Raw genomic sequence first — 20,239 nt, 5'->3', positions numbered from 1 at the left:
GGCTTGCTTATTTCAGCAGCTCAGGCTTCATCCCACATATGACAGTAGATATTGCTTTTCTGCATTGCTGGTTGCAAGTGCACAAGTGGCAAGCAAAATGCCAAACTCCTTAGAGAAAATTATAAACTCTCAACTGTTTTGTTAGACATATTTTATTTTGTGCCAAAGTCAAAATGAAAAGGTTATCTTACAAATTTGAGTGAAATTGGCAATGTTGAATTTTATAACTTATCTCTGAAGTACTTTGGTATCAATGCACAGCGACTTTTATTGATCGGACTGGGCGCACCCTCTTGGCTGAACCTTGCCTCAGTCACTTAGACCACTGTGCCACTGCCCATGTGATATTTGAATATTAAACTGTTTAATTCACAGATATTAGATTAATAAAGCACTTGATCAGTCTTGACCAAATGAATGTGATGTGGACACAATCTTTATAAGAGGGAGGAAATCCCAATAATTTAATTCCAGCCTCTGCGCGCGTTAGTGGTAGGTCATACATTACCATAGAAATTAACCTGACTATTAGGTGAGCCCCATCCATGTGACCATTTGTCCCGAATTCACCTTTTTACCTCAAAAACAGACTGTATTAAATATCAGGTAAATAACTTGGAAAACTGGCCCCAGAACAATGCTGAACAATGCCTACCACCACATATTGTCAGTACTGGATATAGTCTTTTAAACTATGGGTAATAGTAATAAATAGAACCATCAGAAATAGATGGGATTCTTCCAGTTAATAAGCCAGGGATATCAGAAGATTGACATGTGTAAAAGGATATCAAAATCTGAATAGTTTCTTAAATTGTCTTTTTGTCAGTTGCTCAAATTTTCCCCTCTCACTCAAAAAATGAAAACCAATCTGTCAGACATTAATTTCTCAATTGCCTCAGTGCTAAAAATGAACATAAACAGGCCTACATCAATTCATTATAAATGATAAGGGTAAACAGTCACATCAGCGGGGAGAGGTGAGGGGTGGGTGGTCTGGTGACATCACCGATGGTAAACCTGACAGTCCCTTTAGTCCCTCTTAACCCATCAGTAAATGTTAGGACAGTTAGTATAATTCCTATCAAAGTATTTCCCCTTGTATAGCCAGTCCTGGGCTCCTGTGTGATGGTTTGATCCCAACTGAAACCACCTGTAAAAGATTGTACAGAAAAATGCTTGAGAAATGACTTCATTAAAATACTTAGAGATCCACATTTCTAGGCAAATACTTATGATTGCATAGTATCCTCGCCTAGTTAGCCACTCTTCTTCCGCATTTGAACGTTCCTTGCGTCCCACTCTCTGTTTTTCCTCTAACCTGTCCTTCTCTACATGTGCTGTGTCTGCAAAACAGAAAAACCCCTTTCAGTTAAAAAGAAAAAAGGCTCCTTAATGTATGTACATTATTCTTGAATGTTGTTGTTAAAGTGCGTGTGCATTTCAAGGCGAGTCGTTACCAAGGTCTCCATTCTCCATGGCTCTGATATCAGGTCTCAAACGGCAGTCTGTGGGGGCCAGAAGCCTCTCCATGCCAGGTTCCAGCTCATTCAGAGTCATGGTGAAGCGGGTGAAGTTATACATCTATACCAGAGTGAGCAAGGATCAGCCTCCAGGTTAATTAAGTACACAGGAAATAAAAACACCATGTCCTTTAAGGCTCCCTCTTTGTGTGTTACCTGTTCTGAATCTGGAGGTCGTGGGGCTATTCTCCATAGTAAGGCACTTCCTGGTATCACAGCAACAGTCTCTTGAACCTCTGGTCCACCCTCAGTCTCTTCTCCAGCACATTGCTGCTGCAAACAAAAACTGTACGCATGAACCTACTGCCAACTACAGACTGCACTCACGCAACACTTTTAGCAACAACTTGTCATTTCAAAACACTGCTGTAGAGTGCTATGCTCGACACTTGGCAGGGTCTACAGTCCATTACAAATTATAATGGAAAACCTAGCTGGGATCTGCCCAACAATGCCTCTGCATCATGCCTCCACAACATCTATTTTTTTCGAGGTGCCTGAACAGAAACTACATGGAGCTTGCATGACGACCCTACCTGAACCCAGTGTGGTCGCGGTCATAGTCCCACGGAAGACAAAAAACAGCATGCCAAACTTGACAGGATGCACCCTCCAAGCTCATCACCAGGTTCAGGACTCTGGGAAGTCAAGTATCCTAACAATGTTGTAGGCGTGTGTAGACTTTGCAAAGTGCTCACCTGTGTCTTTATCTTAGCATCTCCCTTATTCTTGCTGGCTTCATACATCTTAGGATCCACACTGTACATACATTCTGTCCACTTTCCATAGAGCACACGGCGCTTCTTCTTACTGTTCCAAACGACATTAAGGACCAGCGACAGTGAGACACAACTTAAAACAAGCAGCAGTAATGATATGTCAGTGCTGACGGAAGGCTTAATAAAAGCTAACATTAGTATGCCATAACAAATTCCTTATTGTACGATCATTATGGCTGATAAAGCATGACTCTATATATGTCGGTTACCTCTTATCTTGAATATGCCCCTCCACTTTGTGAAGTTCTTTACCGAACAGGCCACAGGGCTTGAAGTTCAACACACACCTGTCCCCTGTGCTGACCAGTCATTAGATGCAGGGGGGAGAGGATTAACGTACTACTACCTACAAATAAATTATATTTGTTGAGAACAAAGAACAACGGTTTGGTTTTTGTTGTCTTACTGGTGATTTTCTATTTCCACAGTTCCGTACTGCTCAATCCAGAGCTTGCCCATGATGATGTTATGTACACAGCAGAAAGGGTTTGTCCATGTATATGCCTCTTTATGTCTGGAACAAAACAAGTTGTTAAACAAGTCCCAAGTTGTGGAAATGAGAAAGAAGGCCCATGTGCGCGCTTAGTACACAGATGTTAATCAAACATTGGTCTGTCAGGACACAGCTTTAGATAACGAGAGGTATCAGTTCAGGTAAGTTTGACAAACTTTTTCCTCATTTCAATTTTGACAGCAAGCAACTTGGAAAGAGCATGTTTGGAGATCTTCATTCTGATCTCGTCTCTTAACACGCATTCAATGGAGGGTCTAGTATCTGCCGCCGTTTCCACTTCAGTGAAGACCTGACAAAATCCCTCAGACTCTTTTCCCCTCTTGGATCAAGATTGAAACCTGTGTCTTAATACATATGTAACCAGAACATAATCGAGCATCTGAGAAATTACATAACACTTCAGTTATGGGTTAAACAGTTTTGGGACCTTAGCGACAGTTCTGGACCAGTTCCGACTAACATCCCTGAGTGTCGGGCTGCACGAGTGGCATAACATCAATTCCTGCATACTTACTGAAGCAGCTCTGTCTTCCCATTGACCTCCATGCTGTCTGTGAGAAGCTAGGATGAAGTGTGTGAAATCTGTGACGTGGTTTGCATTGGGAGTGCCAGCTCAGATTTCCTGGCCTATCAGGGGAGAGAATACATGTGCTCTGGCTCAGAGGAACTGATGTGAAAGACCTTAGCGCCTGCAACGGTGGTTGCATCTCTGGTGTCTAGGGATATCTGCAGTTCTAAACATAAAAATATACTAAACTAAATAATTTAGCAGAATTGAAGCAAGTCCACGTTCTCTTGGTCACAGAGAAATGCAGTTTTATCTCATAGGGTAACTGACAATGGTGCCTGTGTGTCGCTCATGTTTTATGAAATGTTATCGTCTTGTTGTTTGAAATGGCCCAAGCAATTTGTAAGCATTCCAATCATATACAGCCCCTTAATCTACCACTTGTTAATTAAAAGAACAAAATATTTTATGTTCATAATATTTTTACCATTTACAAACGCTTGTGTCCTCAATACTGAGTACTCTAGTAAAGCCACATAGTTCTAGAAATGTAAATTATGCTGACTTGTGGGCATGTCCATTTAGCCAGACATATACATTTGTCCATTGCATTTGAGGTTTTATTTGTCCATTGCATTTGAGTTCACACAGACAACATACATACACTTTCTAACATACACTCACTTGAGCAGCTCCAGTGTCATAGTGCCTTTAGGCTCAGCCTCCACACTCTTGCCCCAGAACTTAAGTTTGGGATGGATGGAACCGTGGAACTCAAACTCCTGCTTCAGAGACTGGGCATGGAAGGCACTAATAGGTGGGTGGTGGCTCACTTGTTCAGTGATAAATCTGTACCCCTCATCCTCACTAAGATGGAAAAACCTAATTAAAAAGTATAACTGACACCTAAACAATAAATTCATTATCCAAATAGATTCTGGTTAAACTATTATCTGAAATCAATTGAAGTCAACCAAACGTTTTCAGAAAAAGGAACAGTATGATTAATCTTTTGAAGATGGCGGACAGTACCGTGTAAGTTCATAGGTCTCTCCCAGCAGAGGGTTAAATGGTTTTCCAGTTCTGTCCAACTGAGATGCCACAGAAGAAACAGCGAAAGCAGCTACCACCTGGCAGAGAGAAATAACACAAGAGAAAAGCTAAACTATTCATTGCTTGAGCCTCTTTTTCATACTTCTCTGTAAGATTAAGTACAACATGAGTTATGAGTGTGTAAGTGTATCCAACAGGCTTACCTGCATGCGGTCTATGGAGTCTGACAGGGTGCAGGCTTTGTGGATGAGATGAGTGTGCTGCATATACTCTGACATTCTCTGAAGGAAACTCAGGGGCTCATTGAACACGATGGGCATCGTTATCTTGGACAGATCCTTTAGAAAACGCAACAAAGAACAAACTATCAATCAACATTCAATTAATGTCTTGTTAAATGTTACAAAACAGAACATCTGTTGATAACTATTGTCTGAATTATTGATGCATCTGTAAAGCTAAGTTTTTTTGGTCTACATTCTTACCATGCCAACACATTTCTTCAGTATGCCCCATACACTGTAATCACTTCTAGAGATCATTGGAGCAGGCAGGGTTTTCCTGAACCAAAAACAACAATCAATACATAAAAGCGATTAACAGTGAACACCAACTGTGATGATACAGCATATACATTTCTTTTAGGGTTCTAAGCTACAACAACCTACTTGCAATTAAGATTACTTTTTAGTTACAACATGCCTCTGGAAAGAATTTGAATTTAAAAAAAATTAAGAAGAAGAATGAGAGAAATCTAGAGTTGTTCTTTGCCTTTGTCCGGAACAGCTAATAATGAGACTATAAAAGAAATCTAGAGTCACGCTTTGGCAAGCGCACCTAATAAAAACGTGCTGCAGGCTTCATGTGGGAACAGTTTATGAAGAAGAGAATCTCTCTCCGATGCATCCTTACCTTCGCTCCCACACTCCATTATCTTGTGGTCTGATGGCGTTTGATGAATCCTTACAGTCATTCACTAGGGCATCTTTAAAACTAACATCAGATAAGTCATCACCTGATTCCAAGCCTGAGAGAAAACAAAAACATCACATATAAACAGTAGGTTAAACTCCCTGAAAAACAGTCACACACAAACATGACCATTTTTTAAAATGTTTTACTCATTTTCTAATGAATACACGGACCTGTCTCAGCATCGTAGAATTCTTCCTCGCTGTTCATTGTGACAGCAGAATTGTGTAATGTCATCGACAACTCATCTTGCTCTGGTAATATCCATGGTTCAGCCTCCATCCATGAATCAAACTTTGAAACGAAAATACACACTCAATTCTCATCCGTTAGTCCCAAGCGCTAATTCATAAAATGTTACACATTAATTAAAAGAAGATTAAAACTATAGAAATCAGAAAATCTGTTTACAAATCTTTGCGACCTACAGTACCACTGCTTGTCGATCTCTGACGATGACATGCAAAACCAGGCGCTACTTACTGGATCCAGTTAAGTTAACGTAGCCAACTATTGCCTCCCGCTTCCCTAGCTTCTCTTTGACTTTGCGACAGCCGCACACTATAAGTTCGTTGGTAATGGATCACATATTTACATGGCTAGGAATCATCAGCTAGCAACTCAACAGTCAAAACAAAAGTATTAATTGGGATTTACCAGTGTTTTAAAGGTCCCAGGCGTGTTGCTCTGCGGAAAATAAACAACAACGAAAAGGACATTCAACTTCAAGAAAACTAGGGGGCGGAATTGGACAGCAAGGGTGATGCTACTGATAGGTCAGTCAGCCAATTGAAATCTCTGTTTCTAGTCCTATCATAGACCGCAAGTAAAGGGCACGACATACAAATAATGGATAGAACAAGTGTATACTATCTTACATTCATTTCTAAGTAGATATGAAGAAATTCGTCGATTTTGTGGAAGTCTTAAGAATGTACATACATTCAATATTTCCTAATAAAAGCACGCATTCAGTAAACAGTGGCCCATATAGGCCTATTTGGGAAGTAAGTTGAACAAAATAAGACTGTAAAGGACAAATGTAACTGATTGGATACATTTTAGCACATTAGAATGTATTGCGCGTCCTATCATTGTATCCAATTGGATAATAGTGAACCACGAATCCACGAGAGTCGACTACAGTGCCACCCGGACAACAAGGCACCGAAAAAGGCTTAAGTTAACGGTTATTATTTATATGTGCTATAATAAATCACGTCACTAATAATGAAATGCCCAGCAGTAGCTGATAAGTGCCTTCAAGTGGCAGTGGTGCAACGGTATTTATCTATTTGGGCCACGTGAGGGCGTCATTTAACAAAAAAACAACATGGGAGTATAACAATTTATTCACGGGCTTTAGTAAACACTACCCGTGAAAAAAGTATAATTTCCACATAAAAACGCAGGTTTCTCAGATATTAAAATGACGTACTTATTTGTGTGTGTTCAAAAGGCATGACATGTCACACAAAATAAATATTTTATATATTTTAAGATGTTGATTTTACACAATGTTGTTTTTATATATTAATGTTTTACAGCTTTTGTCACGAGGCGTGACGAACTGATATCCAAACCACCAGAGACATTTACATTCAAGGATGAGAGCACCAATTTCTACCATTAGATCTTACCACTTTCTGGAAAAAGCTATATATTATTTTGCTTACAAATAACCTCTAGACATTGTTAGAATGTTACTTTGCACAACCATACCTGCTATTTTATTCACTACAATAAATAGCTTCATTACTTGTTCCTCAAACATCTACAAATATCAGCAGAATATCATTACAGTGGTACCCTTTGTTAATAATATCCTAGCTCTTATAACTTCACACTTTGAGCACAGTTGACAAATATTAAGTGAGTGAATGTAAATTTTGTTTGTGTGTTCTGGTACTGTAATATGAACTTTGTTTGTTCATATTTTTGTTCATATGTAATGACTTCTATTTAACATGAGTTTGAATATGGTTGGTTCATTCTGAACACAGCCACATCCCCAGTTATAAGAGGGTGTGCACACATATGCTACCAGGTTATTGCTTTTTATTTTTACCCCTGAAAGATTTCAGTTAGTTTTTCAATTGAATTGTTCACATTATAGGTCACATTAAAGGTGGAAAAAGTTCTGACATGATTTATCTTTGTCTCATCACAAGGGGTGTGTAGACATTTCATATCCACTGTTCGGTAACTAAGGAGAGCATTAGTGTAGGACGAATGATGCTCAAAGCTGCCTGCAATACCATCACGCACGCCATAATTAGCCACAGTGCATAGGCCAATGTTAAGGTGGGCGGGGTGTGCTTAAATAAAATCTCGGCCGGGCTAAGTCAAGCAATGAAACAGCACATTCACCAGCTGCGGGAGGAGAGAAACCCAGTCCATGCGATCTAGTATTTCAGATTTTGCGCGTATACAAAAAGTTGTGACAATTGTGTTATATCTCAATTTGCATAACTCGAAGCATTACTGATTGTATGTGTTGATTAAGCGGGATACATTTGCACTGGAGAAAACGGACAAGAAATGAACAGCAGAGATGGTGATAATCAGGTGCCAAAACAGACACACCGGGGACATAGACAACCTAAGGTGCAGGGTGCTAGCATGAAGAAGAATCGAACTACATCCAATACGCCACCCAAAGATGCCCCAGTCTCATCCAGGTCATCTGGGACTATCCGACGCATCGTGAGTAAAGGGAGGGAAATGAAACAAGAGAAGGCGAAGCGCACAGGAAAGTGTTCTTTATCAGTCACAGAGAGCCAAAACAATCGAAGCACTCTGAGGAAACTATCTGACGCCAGCAATGTTTCAGAAGATTTAAGCAAGGACTCGGGATGTGCGTCAGGAAAGCTATCAACTTCAGACAGCAGTTCAGAAATTTCTGACAGCATGGAAGGATTTGCGACTGCATCGGAAGGAAACCAACATTCTGCGGACTCTCCGAGTAGCGAGACTGGTCGAGACAGAGAGGCCAAAAGCGAAATGTCAAGTGTGAATGCTCAAAACACTGTATCAGAAAAAAGTAAGCCTATTGGAGGCAACCCTTTTATACGAATATCACAGAACAATTCCTTCATGCATTCTGGTGGGGATGGAAACCACTTTCCTGGGTGCGGAGAGTCCTCACTCGCTTCCCTCCCCTCGCAGAACTTTAGCGGAGCATCACAGGCTTTTTCTGACCTGGCTGTGGAGCTGGTAGACGAGACACACGAAGAACTAGTCAGAGAAAACGAGGATTTGAGATCTGAAAATGAATATTTGAAAGTAAGATTATTTATTAAACTGGCATGTCATAACGTATGAGTTCTATTATTTCGCGCATTGCCACATATAGAAAAGTGTTGAAACATCGCTGGCAACTACGCGACTTGCTGTCGGAGCAGGTAGACAACTTTCTTTTGAAGAGCAGATTAGGTTACTTTCCGTAATTGGCTGTGTCAACATAAATTAGTGTACACACGTGACTATTCAAAGTGTATTGGTTGAATACATACAACAAAAATCCACACAACTTCAAATTCCAAATGTACAAAATTATAATACAAATGTCTTAACAGGATCTAAACAAAGCATTTACAATGTAGACCTGCATGTGACTGCAGTGTGGACTGAATGTGTATGCGCATAGGTGAATTTGTACGTGTTGTGTGGTTGTCTCTCTATTTGTGTGTGTGTGCGAGAGTGTATATGTTGAGTGTGTGTCTGAGAGACAAAGTGTGTAAGAAACGTGTGTCTGATTGATTGGGTCAATAATAAGGGTGTGTTAATGAGATGGTTTGTCAGTGCATAGAAGGGCAATATGGTTTAGATAGAGTGCAGTGAAGATATGCAGTTAGTTTCCCTGTTTAAAGCTGTGGTTATATATTTAAATTACCAACCACAGATTAATTACCAACCACTGAACAGGGAGCACAAGAGCGGGCTGAGTACGTACCGTTGGGGTTGCTCTGTGTGGAGGGTCAGTGTGATGGAGGTGATGTCACCTGCCCTTACCAACTGGGCTTGGTTGCTTAACGCTGTCAGTCCTGCCCCAGGTTCCCCACCTCCTGACAAGCTTTGTGTGTTTTATAGAAAGCCAAACTGTAGTTGATGAACTGCGTCGTCACATAGGTGTCTTCTTGTCCGACTGAGATAGGGCAGTGTTGTGGCAATGGGGTCGCACGTTGCTTGGTTGGGGTGCAATGAAAACTGCGATGGGGCCACTTAAACTCTTCAGAGTGACCTAAGTGAGTGTACTGGGCAGTAGTCATTAAGCTCAACCACCACGGGCCTGTTATTAAGGCACTGGAACAATGGATGTGATGTGCCTCCCTGGCCTGACGATGATGGAGATGAGGTCCATGACTGTTGGTCTTCCTGTCCAGGATGAGATGGAGGAGATGCGCTGTGAGATGCTGGAGATGCGTGACCTGTTCCTGGAGGACGAGATGTTCCAACTGCAGGAGCTGCGTTTGCAGCTGGAGCAGGCCAACAAGACCTGTCGCATCCTGCAGTACCGGCTCCGTAAGGCAGAGCGCCGCAGCCTCCGAGTGGCCCAGACTGGCCAGGTGGACGGGGAACTGGTCCGCTCCCTAGAGCATGACGTCAAGGTGAGGCATTTCTCTGTGTGTGTGTGTGTGTGTGTGTGTGTGCGCGCGCATGGTGTTTGTGTGTGTGGAATGCTCATGAATGAATGGCAGCATTCTCCTGGTTCATAGGGATTATACAGGACTGGCCCCCAACCCCAGTCCCCCCGATGTGTAATCAGCAAGGTTGACTGAATCATTAGGATTCCAGTCAATGTAAAAAAACACAATGACTGGCTGGATGAAATTCCATTCGACTGCCTCATTACTTCAGCAAGTTTCAGAGAAACTGCATTACTCACATCCTACGACTGAGCCTTGAAATATGCACACTGACTGTAATTTCACTGATTTAACTACATTATGTGGCCACACTTACCGTTCCATCTGCTTCAGATGTGCTTCAAAATGTTTCTTTATGTTTAATGCATCCATGACTGAGTGTGTTTTTGGTTTTGTTCGGCAAACAATGTTTGGGATTTATTGTTGTAGCCACGAGGACTTGGAAAACGAAAACATTAAAGACACATTAAAGACAAACCCAATTATCCACCAGCCTCATCGTGATTTGAGCGAGCCGGGATCTGTGGAAAATGTCCTGGTATGTGGGCTCATTTCTCGGTTGGAGGTTGCCGAGCTGTGTGTGGTAACAGAATGCCCACCAGTAATATTGCAGATCATTTAATACCCTTGGCTACCCCCTCCCCTTGTCTCTTTGCGTCTTTCAAATGTTTCTAATATAGAGATGTTCTCCTTGCATGTATTCCTACCAAAATATCTCACATGAGTGTTTGTGTTACACATGGGTTCTTTTAATGTGCTAAACACATTTCAAATGCCCATTGGGGACTTTCCCTAGGTTGCCATTGGTCAGGGGTCAACCTATTGGAGACAACGACTCTATATTGCCCTAGGTGTATCATCCCCCTTATTACATCAAAGCATAAATTAGAAAATGTCATGGAAATGTATATGCTCTACTAATTAATAACTAAAGAATTTAACCCTAATGACAAGTGTTTTGTAGACCGTTATACAGTCATAAGTCAGTGCTTTGTAATGTTTGTCCATTCATAGGTAGCAAAGAATGTGTCCCTACGCCTGCACAATGAGTTGGAGTCGGTGCAGCAGAAGAACTCCCGTTTGGAGTGGGAGAATGAAAGGCTGCGGGAGAGGCAGCAGGAGATGGAGGTGACAAAGCAAGTTCTGCAGGCAGAGATTGAGAAAGCCAGAGAGGTACTACTTTAACACAAAATCATCCACAAAAAACAATTTGTTTAACCCACCACCATTCAGATGAGGCTTTCTTAGCCCTCCACTCGCCCACACAATTCTAGACGCACTTTCCATGTGCTACTGTATACATTCAGCTGCCGCACATTAAGCAGATACTCCCCCATCATTTCTTCTGTGACACTGGAGCGATATGACAGATGACCCTGACTGGATCCGATGGCTGTGCTGGACTGAGGTTTAAGGGCATGGCTAGCAGCTGACTACAAGACAGAACCAGGGCAGAGTGGTGTGGCATGTGGTGCGCTCAACGTTGGGAGCACAGCTGACATTCTTCTCACCGGAGACTACTGAGAGAAAGACAGACAAAAATAGATCAATGGTTCTCCCTCCCTCCCCTGGTTCTATTGAGTATGTAAAAATCTGGGTTAGGAGGACTGTACTGTATTGCAGCATCTAAAAGCCTGGTTTAGGTTCTGACATACTGGCATACTGTCAGTGAATAGCCACACGTGCTTTAGTTTAATCCAGGATTCTGTGTTTTGGCGTCAACCCAGCCTAGTCTGCTCATCTGAGACAGCTGCTAGTCCCTCTGATCCTGACTGGAAAATCCACTTAAAGGACCTAATCTGTACAGACTAGTAGCAGGGAACCTAGTCAACATTGAAGGAAAATGACTTCAAGCACAGGGTTACTGCAACTTGGCTGTCTGTTTTCCTGCCTTGCTTATGGAGCTGTGTTATTACTCAATACATTACATTATTTTTCTTTCTATGCAAAATACTGAATCATACTGGTGATTCAAATGTTTTCATTGCGTGAAGGTTTGTTAATGTACAGATTGACAGGTAGGCTGCAGATATTTATTAATAATTCCCATCACCTTATTTTCAGTCATTTTAACTTAGGCCTGCCATCAGACAGAGCCCAGACAGAGGCTGACACTGTGACACCAGCCGACATTCCTATCATGCTCAAAACAGCAAACACACTGAGTCGTACAGGAAGTGCTTCACTAATAGAACTTTCCAAGTGATGGTCTTTTTAACACTTTTATCTCTCCAATGCAAATATATAGTACAAGGAATGAAAAATACATTTAGAAAATAGAGAAAAAAGTCCTATAAAATGTCCATTATAATATCAGTTTACTAGTGACAAACAAAGAGAGAGAGGAGAGAAGGACGGTGAATTATTCCTGGATGACATTTAAACCCATACTCCCTTCTCTGTCATGTTTTTAGAGTTCTCTGAAGAGGAAAAATGTCAGGTCACAAACCAGTAAGGTTGAGAGGAAGCTGCCTCGCCAGGTACATTTTAAATATGTTAATACCAGTAAGTATTGGATTTGGCACATAACTAGCAGTACTGTTAATATTTATGTGATTCTCAGGATGACAGTGCTGATCTGAAGTGCCAGCTCCATTTCGCGAAGGAGGAATCAGCTCTCATGTGTAAGAAGCTGACCAAGATTATATCAGAAAGCGAAAGCATGCGTGAAGAGCTGGCAAAATACCGCTCTGCCTATGGAGATGTAGATGCCGCTCAGTTTCCTGAGGGCACTGCCAAGTCCTCACATACCAGGGAAGCAGAGGTCAAGGTTCACCTGCGGCTGGTGGAGGAGGAAGCAACGCTGCTTAGTCGTCGCATAGTAGAGCTGGAGGTAGAGAACCGTGGCCTCCGCGCTGAGATGACTGACATGAGGAGTGACATGAGGAGTGACATGAGGAGTGAGATGAGGAACAGTGAAACGGTAGGAGAGGAGGAAGAAGAGTCACTGCAGGAGGTGCCAGTAAAAGGAGATCTACCAGCGTCCCATGTTGGGGATGTAGAGAAAGGTGAAAGGGGTGTGACAATGGAATGCACTCAAACTACAGAGGGGGCGAGTGAGGGACAGAGGAGAGGCGTAACTGACCGGCCCCAGGTGGAGGCGATGAAAATACACTGCAACGACCTATCCCCGTCTGAGAGGCAGGGACCCCTCAGACAGACACCTGGAGACGGGCCTGTAGCTGGGGAACCAGAACCCCACAGCATCCAGCAGAGTGATACACGAAGAATCAGTGCTGCCAGTGGACTGAACATGAAAGAACATGAATCCCTCCTTGCCATTCGAGATCACGCCTGCCTTGTGACCTCCGCTATCCAGCTTCTTACGTCACCAGCAAACACGGGCCACAGCTCCCCGGCCTCATCCACCCAGCTTCCCCGTGTGAAGTCCTACCCGCAGGGTAAAGCCCAGTCTCTGCCCCTGGATACACTGATGCAGGGCCACCTGTCTGAGGCCCTGGAGCTTCTAAGGGCCATGCTGCTGGCTTTAATTGACAGGGTGGAAAGCCTGGTGACAGCAGGAAGGGAGCCGAGGGTTGAAGGGGGTCCCACAGCCATCCCGTCCCCGGTTTATAGGGACACACAGGCCAACACAGAGGCCTCAGCCAGGCAGGAAACCGCCAGAGGCCTGCAAACGGCAGCGAAGGAACGACTGGGATGGTCCGACCGCCTCGGCAGCTGCAGCGACCCAATGATGCAGCTCACGCTGAAGGTGCTCTGGGTCCTTCACCAGGGCTGTCTGAGGAAGACACCAGGCCTGGAGGGCGAGGAGGTATAAAGGGAGGAGAACAGAGAGGAAAATGCATCGCAAAATACTGCAGCTGAACGTTTTAATGAATCCCTCTCAGCAAATAATCCTGGTATCCTAAATGTATGTGTGTTTTACAGTAGTTTCGTTGTTTGTTTGTGGCAGAGCAGAGATCCTGTGACAGTAGCTATGCTACACGGATTGTTGCAGTATCTGGGCTCAGTGCTGCGGGACTCAGAGGACTGTATGGGAGGACAAGGTGCCACAGGCTCATGGACATCAGACTTGAAGGTCTTAATCAGCAAGGTGAGATCATACCTCTGTCGCATTATGGCCTCGTCCAACGAAGTGACTGTCCTTTTACGTGAGTTAGTATTTCTACTAGGCCTACATTGTCCCTCACAATGAGGTGTATATACTGTTTTATATACTGAGAGCGTGGATCCGATATATCATTTTGAAAAGGCAACACCGCCCAACACTTTCTCTTGAAATCTCAGATTGATGGCGTAGCGGATAAGAGTGGTGTAGAGAGCTGTCCGGAGCAGCATAGCAGCCCCAGGGAGTCACAGAAGGAAGCTCCTGGGGTAAGGGAGGCATTTTCTGTTCTTTATTCCCCTCTCCATTATATCTGGTTCCTTTCAGCTGCCAGATACCCATGTCTATCTGCCCTGTATTGTGTTCAGAAGGGTTTGGTTATTCAGCAGTAGTGGCTTCTATCTGCAGGGGCTTCCCCCTGGCCTTCCTGCAATACAGGCCTTATGAGATCAGGCCGGGAAACAGTATTTGGGCTAAGCTCTTCTGGGGGCTACTGCCAAAAGCAGGACTAGCACGTACGTCCACTGATTTACAGACACCAAGAGGGAATATTTGAGTGGGAGAAAGTGAGCAAGAAAGAGAATAAAAAACTGAGAGAGAAGGGGGGAGTAAGAGGGTGATAAAAAAGACCAGTGTTCGGGGAAGAAGAAGTTAGAATGCAATGTGGATCTCAGGGATTTGATAAGAAAGTGCACGAAACTCATGACTCACTATAATTGCTAGGCTTGTGGTTTGGGTGTCGTTGGTCAAAAACAATTAGTAGGCTACATTTCCAGTCACATTCTGTTATTCCGAACAGGGGTTTTCCATGAAATGTTGAATGATAACTTAAATCAGGTTGGCAGTGGTCACATTTGGGATATGGCTTTGCGTTCACACATTCTGTGGTGATTACTTTTTAATGTATAGAAGATTATTTTGCTGGCAAATGCTATGGAAATTTAAATGAAAAAGGCCAATAGCAAATATTTCAGCTGTTGCCAGGGGATGGACAGAAATATCAGATTACCAGCTAGCTTCTAGTCTGTGGTGTTGCTAGGCCCAGTGAGACTTTGAATTGAGGAGATCAGATTTATTTCTTTACACAGCTGTTTTCACTGTGTTTCTGTGCGTAATCTGAAGATACTTAAATTTTCTCACAGACAGGAAATAAAAGCATACCAGACCGCACTACATTAAGGTCCAAGACGAAGAACTGGTGTTACCTAAACAAAGAGGCTGCTCAACTGGACCAAGATGATCCCTTTAAGACGTGGGACCACCCCATCATGCCTCTCAGCTTCCCTAATCTGGATTTAGACCAGTTGTCCCTGGAAAGGAGCCACACTGCTCCTGAAAAGACTGTCCTCCGCGTCTACTGCAGTCCCCCGTCCGCGCGGCGGCTCCATCTGGCTCATCTGAGGCACGGCACCAACGCAGACAGGAGTCCTACAGCCGGTGTAATCTCCGCCGGGCTTAATACATCCCGGAGCTCTCTCACTCCACTATGTCTGAGGCTCTCCGCTAACTTGAGCGACGATATGAAGGAGATGACGGCTAGCTTACGTCAGGCGGTTCACTCCAGTTCGCCAGGGAGGAGGAAGGGCAGGGGGGCTGTGAGCAGGGGGTGGACGGTCAACGTGGCCCACTCGGGGACTCAGACTCGGCTGTACCCGCAGATGGTTAGTGTGGGCCTACAGACGGACGGGCCCAACTGCGTAAGTGCAGTGAGAGTCTCCCCTCTGCGTCTTTCTGCCCGCGCTCAGCAGATCTCGACCTCCCTGGACAGGCTGCCAGGTCGGACAGACAGGCCCAAGTCAGGATCCACGTCCCCAAAGCTGTACCGCCGGCACTCTGCGTCCGCTTCGCCCTCTTCCATCTCCCCCTCCTCCTCTCTCTCCTCCTCCGCGTCTGGTATCACCACAACCGTCTCCAACGCCACTAGCTTAAACTCCTTAACGGCGTCCTCTGCCACGGCCAGTAGGGAGCGTGTTCTGTGGGGCCTGTCCCATCGGGGTCCGTCTAGGTCACCCTGGGCCCAGCCTACACATCCCAGAGCTGGCCCAGGCCTTATTCACCACAGCGCAATGAACAGTGAATTGGGTGGTGGAGGAAACAACACTAAACCCACCAGCAAACCTTCTGGTGCCAACCGCTACGGCCTAGTTACTGAGTTCCTGCGCAAAATGAGTGGTCGGGCAGACAAGCCGAAAACAGCCGTGGGGCAGAAGGGGAAGTGCATTGCGACTAATAAAACCCAGGAGAGAGTGCCGTCAAACCCCCCCGCTGCCCCCACATACAGGAACGACAGTGTCACCAGGATTGTGAACCAGAGGTTCATGAAGCAGAGGGAAGAAGCAGTGAACGGCCCCAAGGAGGACAACTACCCCAGTCAGGCTCAGGGCTTGAACCAGGCTGTCAGGGGAGACCTGAGCCTGGAGAGTGACGTCACATTGGAGGTGTGTACTGCAGGCCAACCCAACACAGGACACACACAATGTACATCCCTTATATTTTTGTTGCTGACCAGTGGCTTATGTCTGTCCACACACATGCAATACAGGTTAGCTTGCTTGGTTTGCACTAAGGATGCACTAATTGAACACATTGTTCTCGTTTGTACTGAGCCTCCCACACCTATGCTTACTGGATTACAGTCTGTTGTTACACTGCCCCTCAACCTCTCTGTCCCTTTGTTTCTCTCTCTTAGGATGGGAATTACGACTGCAGCAGTTCAAGGTCCTTGTCCTTCTGCTTTGCCCGATCCTCTCGCTCCTCCCAACAAAACAGCTTGACCCCGACCAAGCTACAGCGACATAGATACCTCTCAGCTGTAAATGGTGGTGGGTCAGGAGAGCCCAACTCCCAACTGTGAGTTTGGGGGTGGAGGCAGTCATGTGACACCACTAGACAGCTGATGAAGATTACCACGGACACGGAGAATCAAGGCCTGTGTTTTGAAACTATGCATTAAGTCGCCAGGAAGGATGGATACAGGAAAGTAGTCAAGGAGTCATTACAGTTACTTGAGCAGATGCATTTTTGGCCAGTCAGTCTGTAGGATGTCCTTGTTCAAAATAGATGCACGTTACAAAATGTTCAGCCCATTATACTTTTCAACTTTACGACGTTATATAGACTAAATAAATATATTGGCATATTTTTAAAAAAGTGTAGTATTCAATGCTGCACTGTAATTGCTATTATCCATGAGCACCTACTCCTCAATAGGGGTGCTGTGGAGGGCCAAAAGCTTGGCCCCCTCAGTGAGGCGCGCTCACAAAGTTTCTCTGTGTGCGCACATCACTGAAGATCAGAAACGGTCCAGCCGCATCAACAAATGGAGAAGCTGGTTCCTCTTCGGCCTCAGGCCACTAGGGAAATGTTCCACGTTCCTGAGAACTCTCAGACATTTCTACAGAACCGTACCATCAGGCCGTATCTCCCTGGAGGATGGTGATGTCAGCCCAACAAGTCATCGGAGGCACACCGCTGGTCCCTCCGGTGGGGTCACGTGCAGGGTTAGTTCAGCCTCCCCTGGGGGTGACGCAGCCAACGCGGGAGGCAGGACAAAGAGTTATGATATGGATGTAGTAGAGGAACGCTTTAACTGGAGGACAGTATAGGGCACAGAGCGGAAGGGTGTCAAGACCAGGCTGCTGCAGATTTGTGGATACAGTGCAGGGGTTTGATGTTATCTTCAGGGGTTTGATGTTATCTTCAGGGGTTTGGTGGTATATTCAGGGGTTTGGTGGTATATTCCGGGGACACACACACCCCGGGTCCTTTATGCGCGCTGACCTGACACTGGTTCTGAACACTAGTTCTGAACACAGGACATTTTTGTATTTTCCACAGTGCTACTTGCACTGGCCCCATTTGGTTAATCCATTTGATTTGTTTTTGCATAAGGTTTTATTGTACCCGTGTGGACTTTTTATATGTGGACACAGTTTTACATGTTACAGGATTTGATCTACCACATTGTTTAGGCCTTCAAACACACTTTGCTGCACCCATGTCAACATCTGCTGTAAGGTGTATGTTACCAATTAAACGTTGCCCTGTACATACTGTTAATGTATTAGAGCTGTGTTGCCATCTGTCATCACTCTGGTTTTGGTGAGCCTATATGACTAGTGTCTCAAAGTCATGACCTGGCCCTAGGAGCAAAGTCAACAGGTAGTGGGAGGTTTTACCTAAACATGCCTTGAGGGCAGAAATACATGTGAATGGTTGAAAAATAGAGGGCACAGCCTTCAGGGCAGATCTGCATTCAAGACGTGTGGGTAAGTACAAATTCCACGTGACAATTTAACTTGAGACCAACCTCAGCCACAGACACATGGTTCTCAGAAGGGGTGAGGCCACTTGTTAATTCTGTCACAGGCAAACAATTGAAGGGGAAATAACACTAAGCAGCTAATGAGATCACAGGTCCTTATGCAGTCAGGGAAGCCTCGCCGTTCATCCCTACCTGCCTAACTGACTTTCACCTCTCCTGGTAAAACCATTGTTGACATCAGACCTGCCAACGGACTGCTTAAAGAGTTCTTACAGAGATCACCCAATGCCCCATGACTAAACAGCAGACCTTTACCATGGACACAACACGAATAATACATTTGAAATAAAAAAGACTTTAATGAGACAGAATGTTGAATACTTTATATTCAAACATTCTTTACTGGTTGTCTATGCGGTGTTTGGCTCCTAGGAAATGGAAATTGAACATAGTAGCTACTCGACTTTTGGAGCACTGGTGTGTCTGTCTGAATGCATTTCTGGCCTTTATTTTCAAACTCCTGATGTAATGAAAGCGGTGCTCATGTCTTCCCGCTAATAAATGTTCAGTCTGTGGTCTGGTAATGTGTTATTCATAATACATGATTGGAAGTAGTATTTTAGTACACTTACAAATATAGTCCTAATTTATTCCAAGTCTATTAATGATAATATGAAAAATATTTGAAGTGTCATATTGTTTTATTAATAACACAATAGCACTTTCAATATTTATGTTATCATTAATAGTTTTTAATTAATTTAAAATAATTTAGGAATATATTTTCATATTTTATGCTATTTAGTGGTTCCAAAGTAATACACAATAGTGTACTTATTTGTCTTAGGTAGGAGGAAATCTATGGTTATATATGGTTATAGTAGGTTTTGAAATAGAATTTCCAATGGCAGTGCATGATGAAGCCTAGGTGACTTTCTACAGATGGTGATGACCAATGGTCTTCTGGCAAAATAAGTCAGGACTGACAGCCATTGATAGAGATGGCTATACCATTGGTTTTACAGTCCAATTAGTTCCTGAGGGGAAACCTTCTGACGTTTATATTGTAGGAATATGATCAGAATGCGAAAAGTGCACTGTTCTATATTTGGCTTGTCCAAGGGTTTCAAGGCTGTCATGTCCCTGTGGCTATTTTCTCTCAGATAACCTACACAAGGATACAATCAACAGACCACAGATGAAGTCTGTTCAAATTAACGTTTTCACAACTTGTGATTGGACTTTCACAACCAGTGGGCCATCATTTTAGATATTGGAAGATGTTGGATTCCACTCTGGGACCCAGAGGTCATACGGTGCCACTCTGAGGTGTGGCTGGCAGCTGGCGTTGTCCATGGGCAGTGTCACTCAACCATACCACAGTGTCAAATATCAGCTTACCACGAACCTTCCCTTTTCTTATAAGCTCAAATTACCTTTTATCTTCTAGTAGTGGAACCCACAACCTTGGCATATAGGTTATAACAAACCACATCCCTCATAATGTTCTTCACAAAAATACCAATCCAGCAGAGTACATTTGTAGGAAGGTCCTATGGACCTATGGTGGACTGGCAGTCCACCGCTGCCAATCCTGCCCACTCTTCTATCAGCAAATAACTCTTCATCTTTCCCCACTCTCTCTTCTCCATGAGAAATAAAAAACCCTGAATATACATTACCTTTGGAAAGTATTCAGACCTCTTCACTTCCTACACTTTTTGTGATTTCATAGACTTAATTTATAATTGTTCTGCCATCAATCTACACACAAATCCCCTAATAACAAAGCAAAAACACTTTGAGAAATGTGTGCCAATTTATTGAAGATAAAAATGTAACATCTCATGTACTTAAGTATTCAGACCCTTTGTCATCACATTCCAAATTGAGCTCAGATACATCTGGAGT

General features: G+C 43.8%; 2 protein-coding genes across 8 annotated transcripts; one reads left to right on the top strand and one right to left on the bottom strand.

Annotated features, from left to right (window-relative positions):
- Positions 1 to 134: 134 nt before the first annotated feature.
- On the bottom strand, positions 135 to 6,105 carry LOC105022339 (oxysterol-binding protein-related protein 2-like). Of its 6 annotated transcripts, none has more exons than XM_020051349.1 (14): positions 6,007 to 6,105; positions 5,523 to 5,643; positions 5,290 to 5,404; positions 4,863 to 4,938; positions 4,581 to 4,715; positions 4,357 to 4,484; positions 4,009 to 4,191; positions 2,709 to 2,816; positions 2,512 to 2,601; positions 2,222 to 2,333; positions 1,680 to 1,796; positions 1,461 to 1,584; positions 1,256 to 1,346; positions 135 to 1,153 (listed from the first exon to the last, which is right to left on the bottom strand). In XM_020051349.1, the coding sequence occupies exons 2-14, from the start codon at positions 5,629 to 5,631 to the stop codon at positions 1,051 to 1,053; spliced, it is 1,491 nt and encodes a 496-aa protein (XP_019906908.1). In that variant the 5' UTR covers positions 5,632 to 5,643; positions 6,007 to 6,105; the 3' UTR covers positions 135 to 1,050. The 6 variants fall into 6 exon arrangements, with proteins under 6 accessions (XP_019906908.1, XP_019906910.1, XP_010888923.1 ...); XM_020051351.1 differs by having other exon boundaries at positions 1,680 to 1,793; XM_010890621.2 differs by having other exon boundaries at positions 4,357 to 4,454.
- A 1,520-nt stretch (positions 6,106 to 7,625) lies between these two features.
- LOC105022341 (protein SOGA1) lies at positions 7,626 to 18,903 on the top strand. 2 transcript variants are annotated; one of them, XM_010890624.3, is made up of 9 exons: positions 7,626 to 8,634; positions 9,735 to 9,959; positions 11,013 to 11,171; positions 12,413 to 12,478; positions 12,562 to 13,770; positions 13,912 to 14,052; positions 14,247 to 14,333; positions 15,207 to 16,502; positions 16,754 to 18,903. In XM_010890624.3, the coding sequence occupies exons 1-9, from the start codon at positions 7,891 to 7,893 to the stop codon at positions 16,916 to 16,918; spliced, it is 4,092 nt and encodes a 1,363-aa protein (XP_010888926.3). In that variant the 5' UTR covers positions 7,626 to 7,890; the 3' UTR covers positions 16,919 to 18,903. The 2 variants fall into 2 exon arrangements, with proteins under 2 accessions (XP_010888926.3, XP_019907009.2); XM_020051450.2 differs by lacking the exon at positions 14,247 to 14,333.
- The last annotated feature ends 1,336 nt before the right edge of the window (positions 18,904 to 20,239 follow it).

This window comes from Esox lucius, chromosome 12 (genome assembly GCF_011004845.1).
Source record: "Esox lucius isolate fEsoLuc1 chromosome 12, fEsoLuc1.pri, whole genome shotgun sequence".
Taxonomy (NCBI): domain Eukaryota; kingdom Metazoa; phylum Chordata; class Actinopteri; order Esociformes; family Esocidae; genus Esox; species Esox lucius.
Note: the sequence above shows the minus strand (reverse complement) of the source record. Positions and strands in the feature narration are given on the sequence as shown.

What these genes read in the sequence shown, in the direction of transcription:
- LOC105022339 (XM_020051349.1), bottom strand. Translation starts at nt 5,631, where the DNA reads ATGGAGGCTGAACCATGGATATTACCAGAGCAAGATGAGTTGTCGATG. An exon ending in ACTCCATAGACCGCATGCAG is followed by an intron (nt 4,485 to 4,580) that starts GTAAGCCTGTTG and finishes TGAATAGTTTAG; the next exon opens with CTTTTCTCTTGTGTTATTTC. An exon ending in GGGCATATTCAAGATAAGAG is followed by an intron (nt 2,334 to 2,511) that starts GTAACCGACATA and finishes CGTTTGGAACAG; the next exon opens with TAAGAAGAAGCGCCGTGTGC.
- LOC105022341 (XM_010890624.3), top strand. Translation starts at nt 7,891, where the DNA reads ATGAACAGCAGAGATGGTGATAATCAGGTGCCAAAACAGACACACCGG. An exon ending in CCCTAGAGCATGACGTCAAG is followed by an intron (nt 9,960 to 11,012) that starts GTGAGGCATTTC and finishes GTCCATTCATAG; the next exon opens with GTAGCAAAGAATGTGTCCCT. An exon ending in CAGGCCTGGAGGGCGAGGAG is followed by an intron (nt 13,771 to 13,911) that starts GTATAAAGGGAG and finishes TGTTTGTGGCAG; the next exon opens with AGCAGAGATCCTGTGACAGT.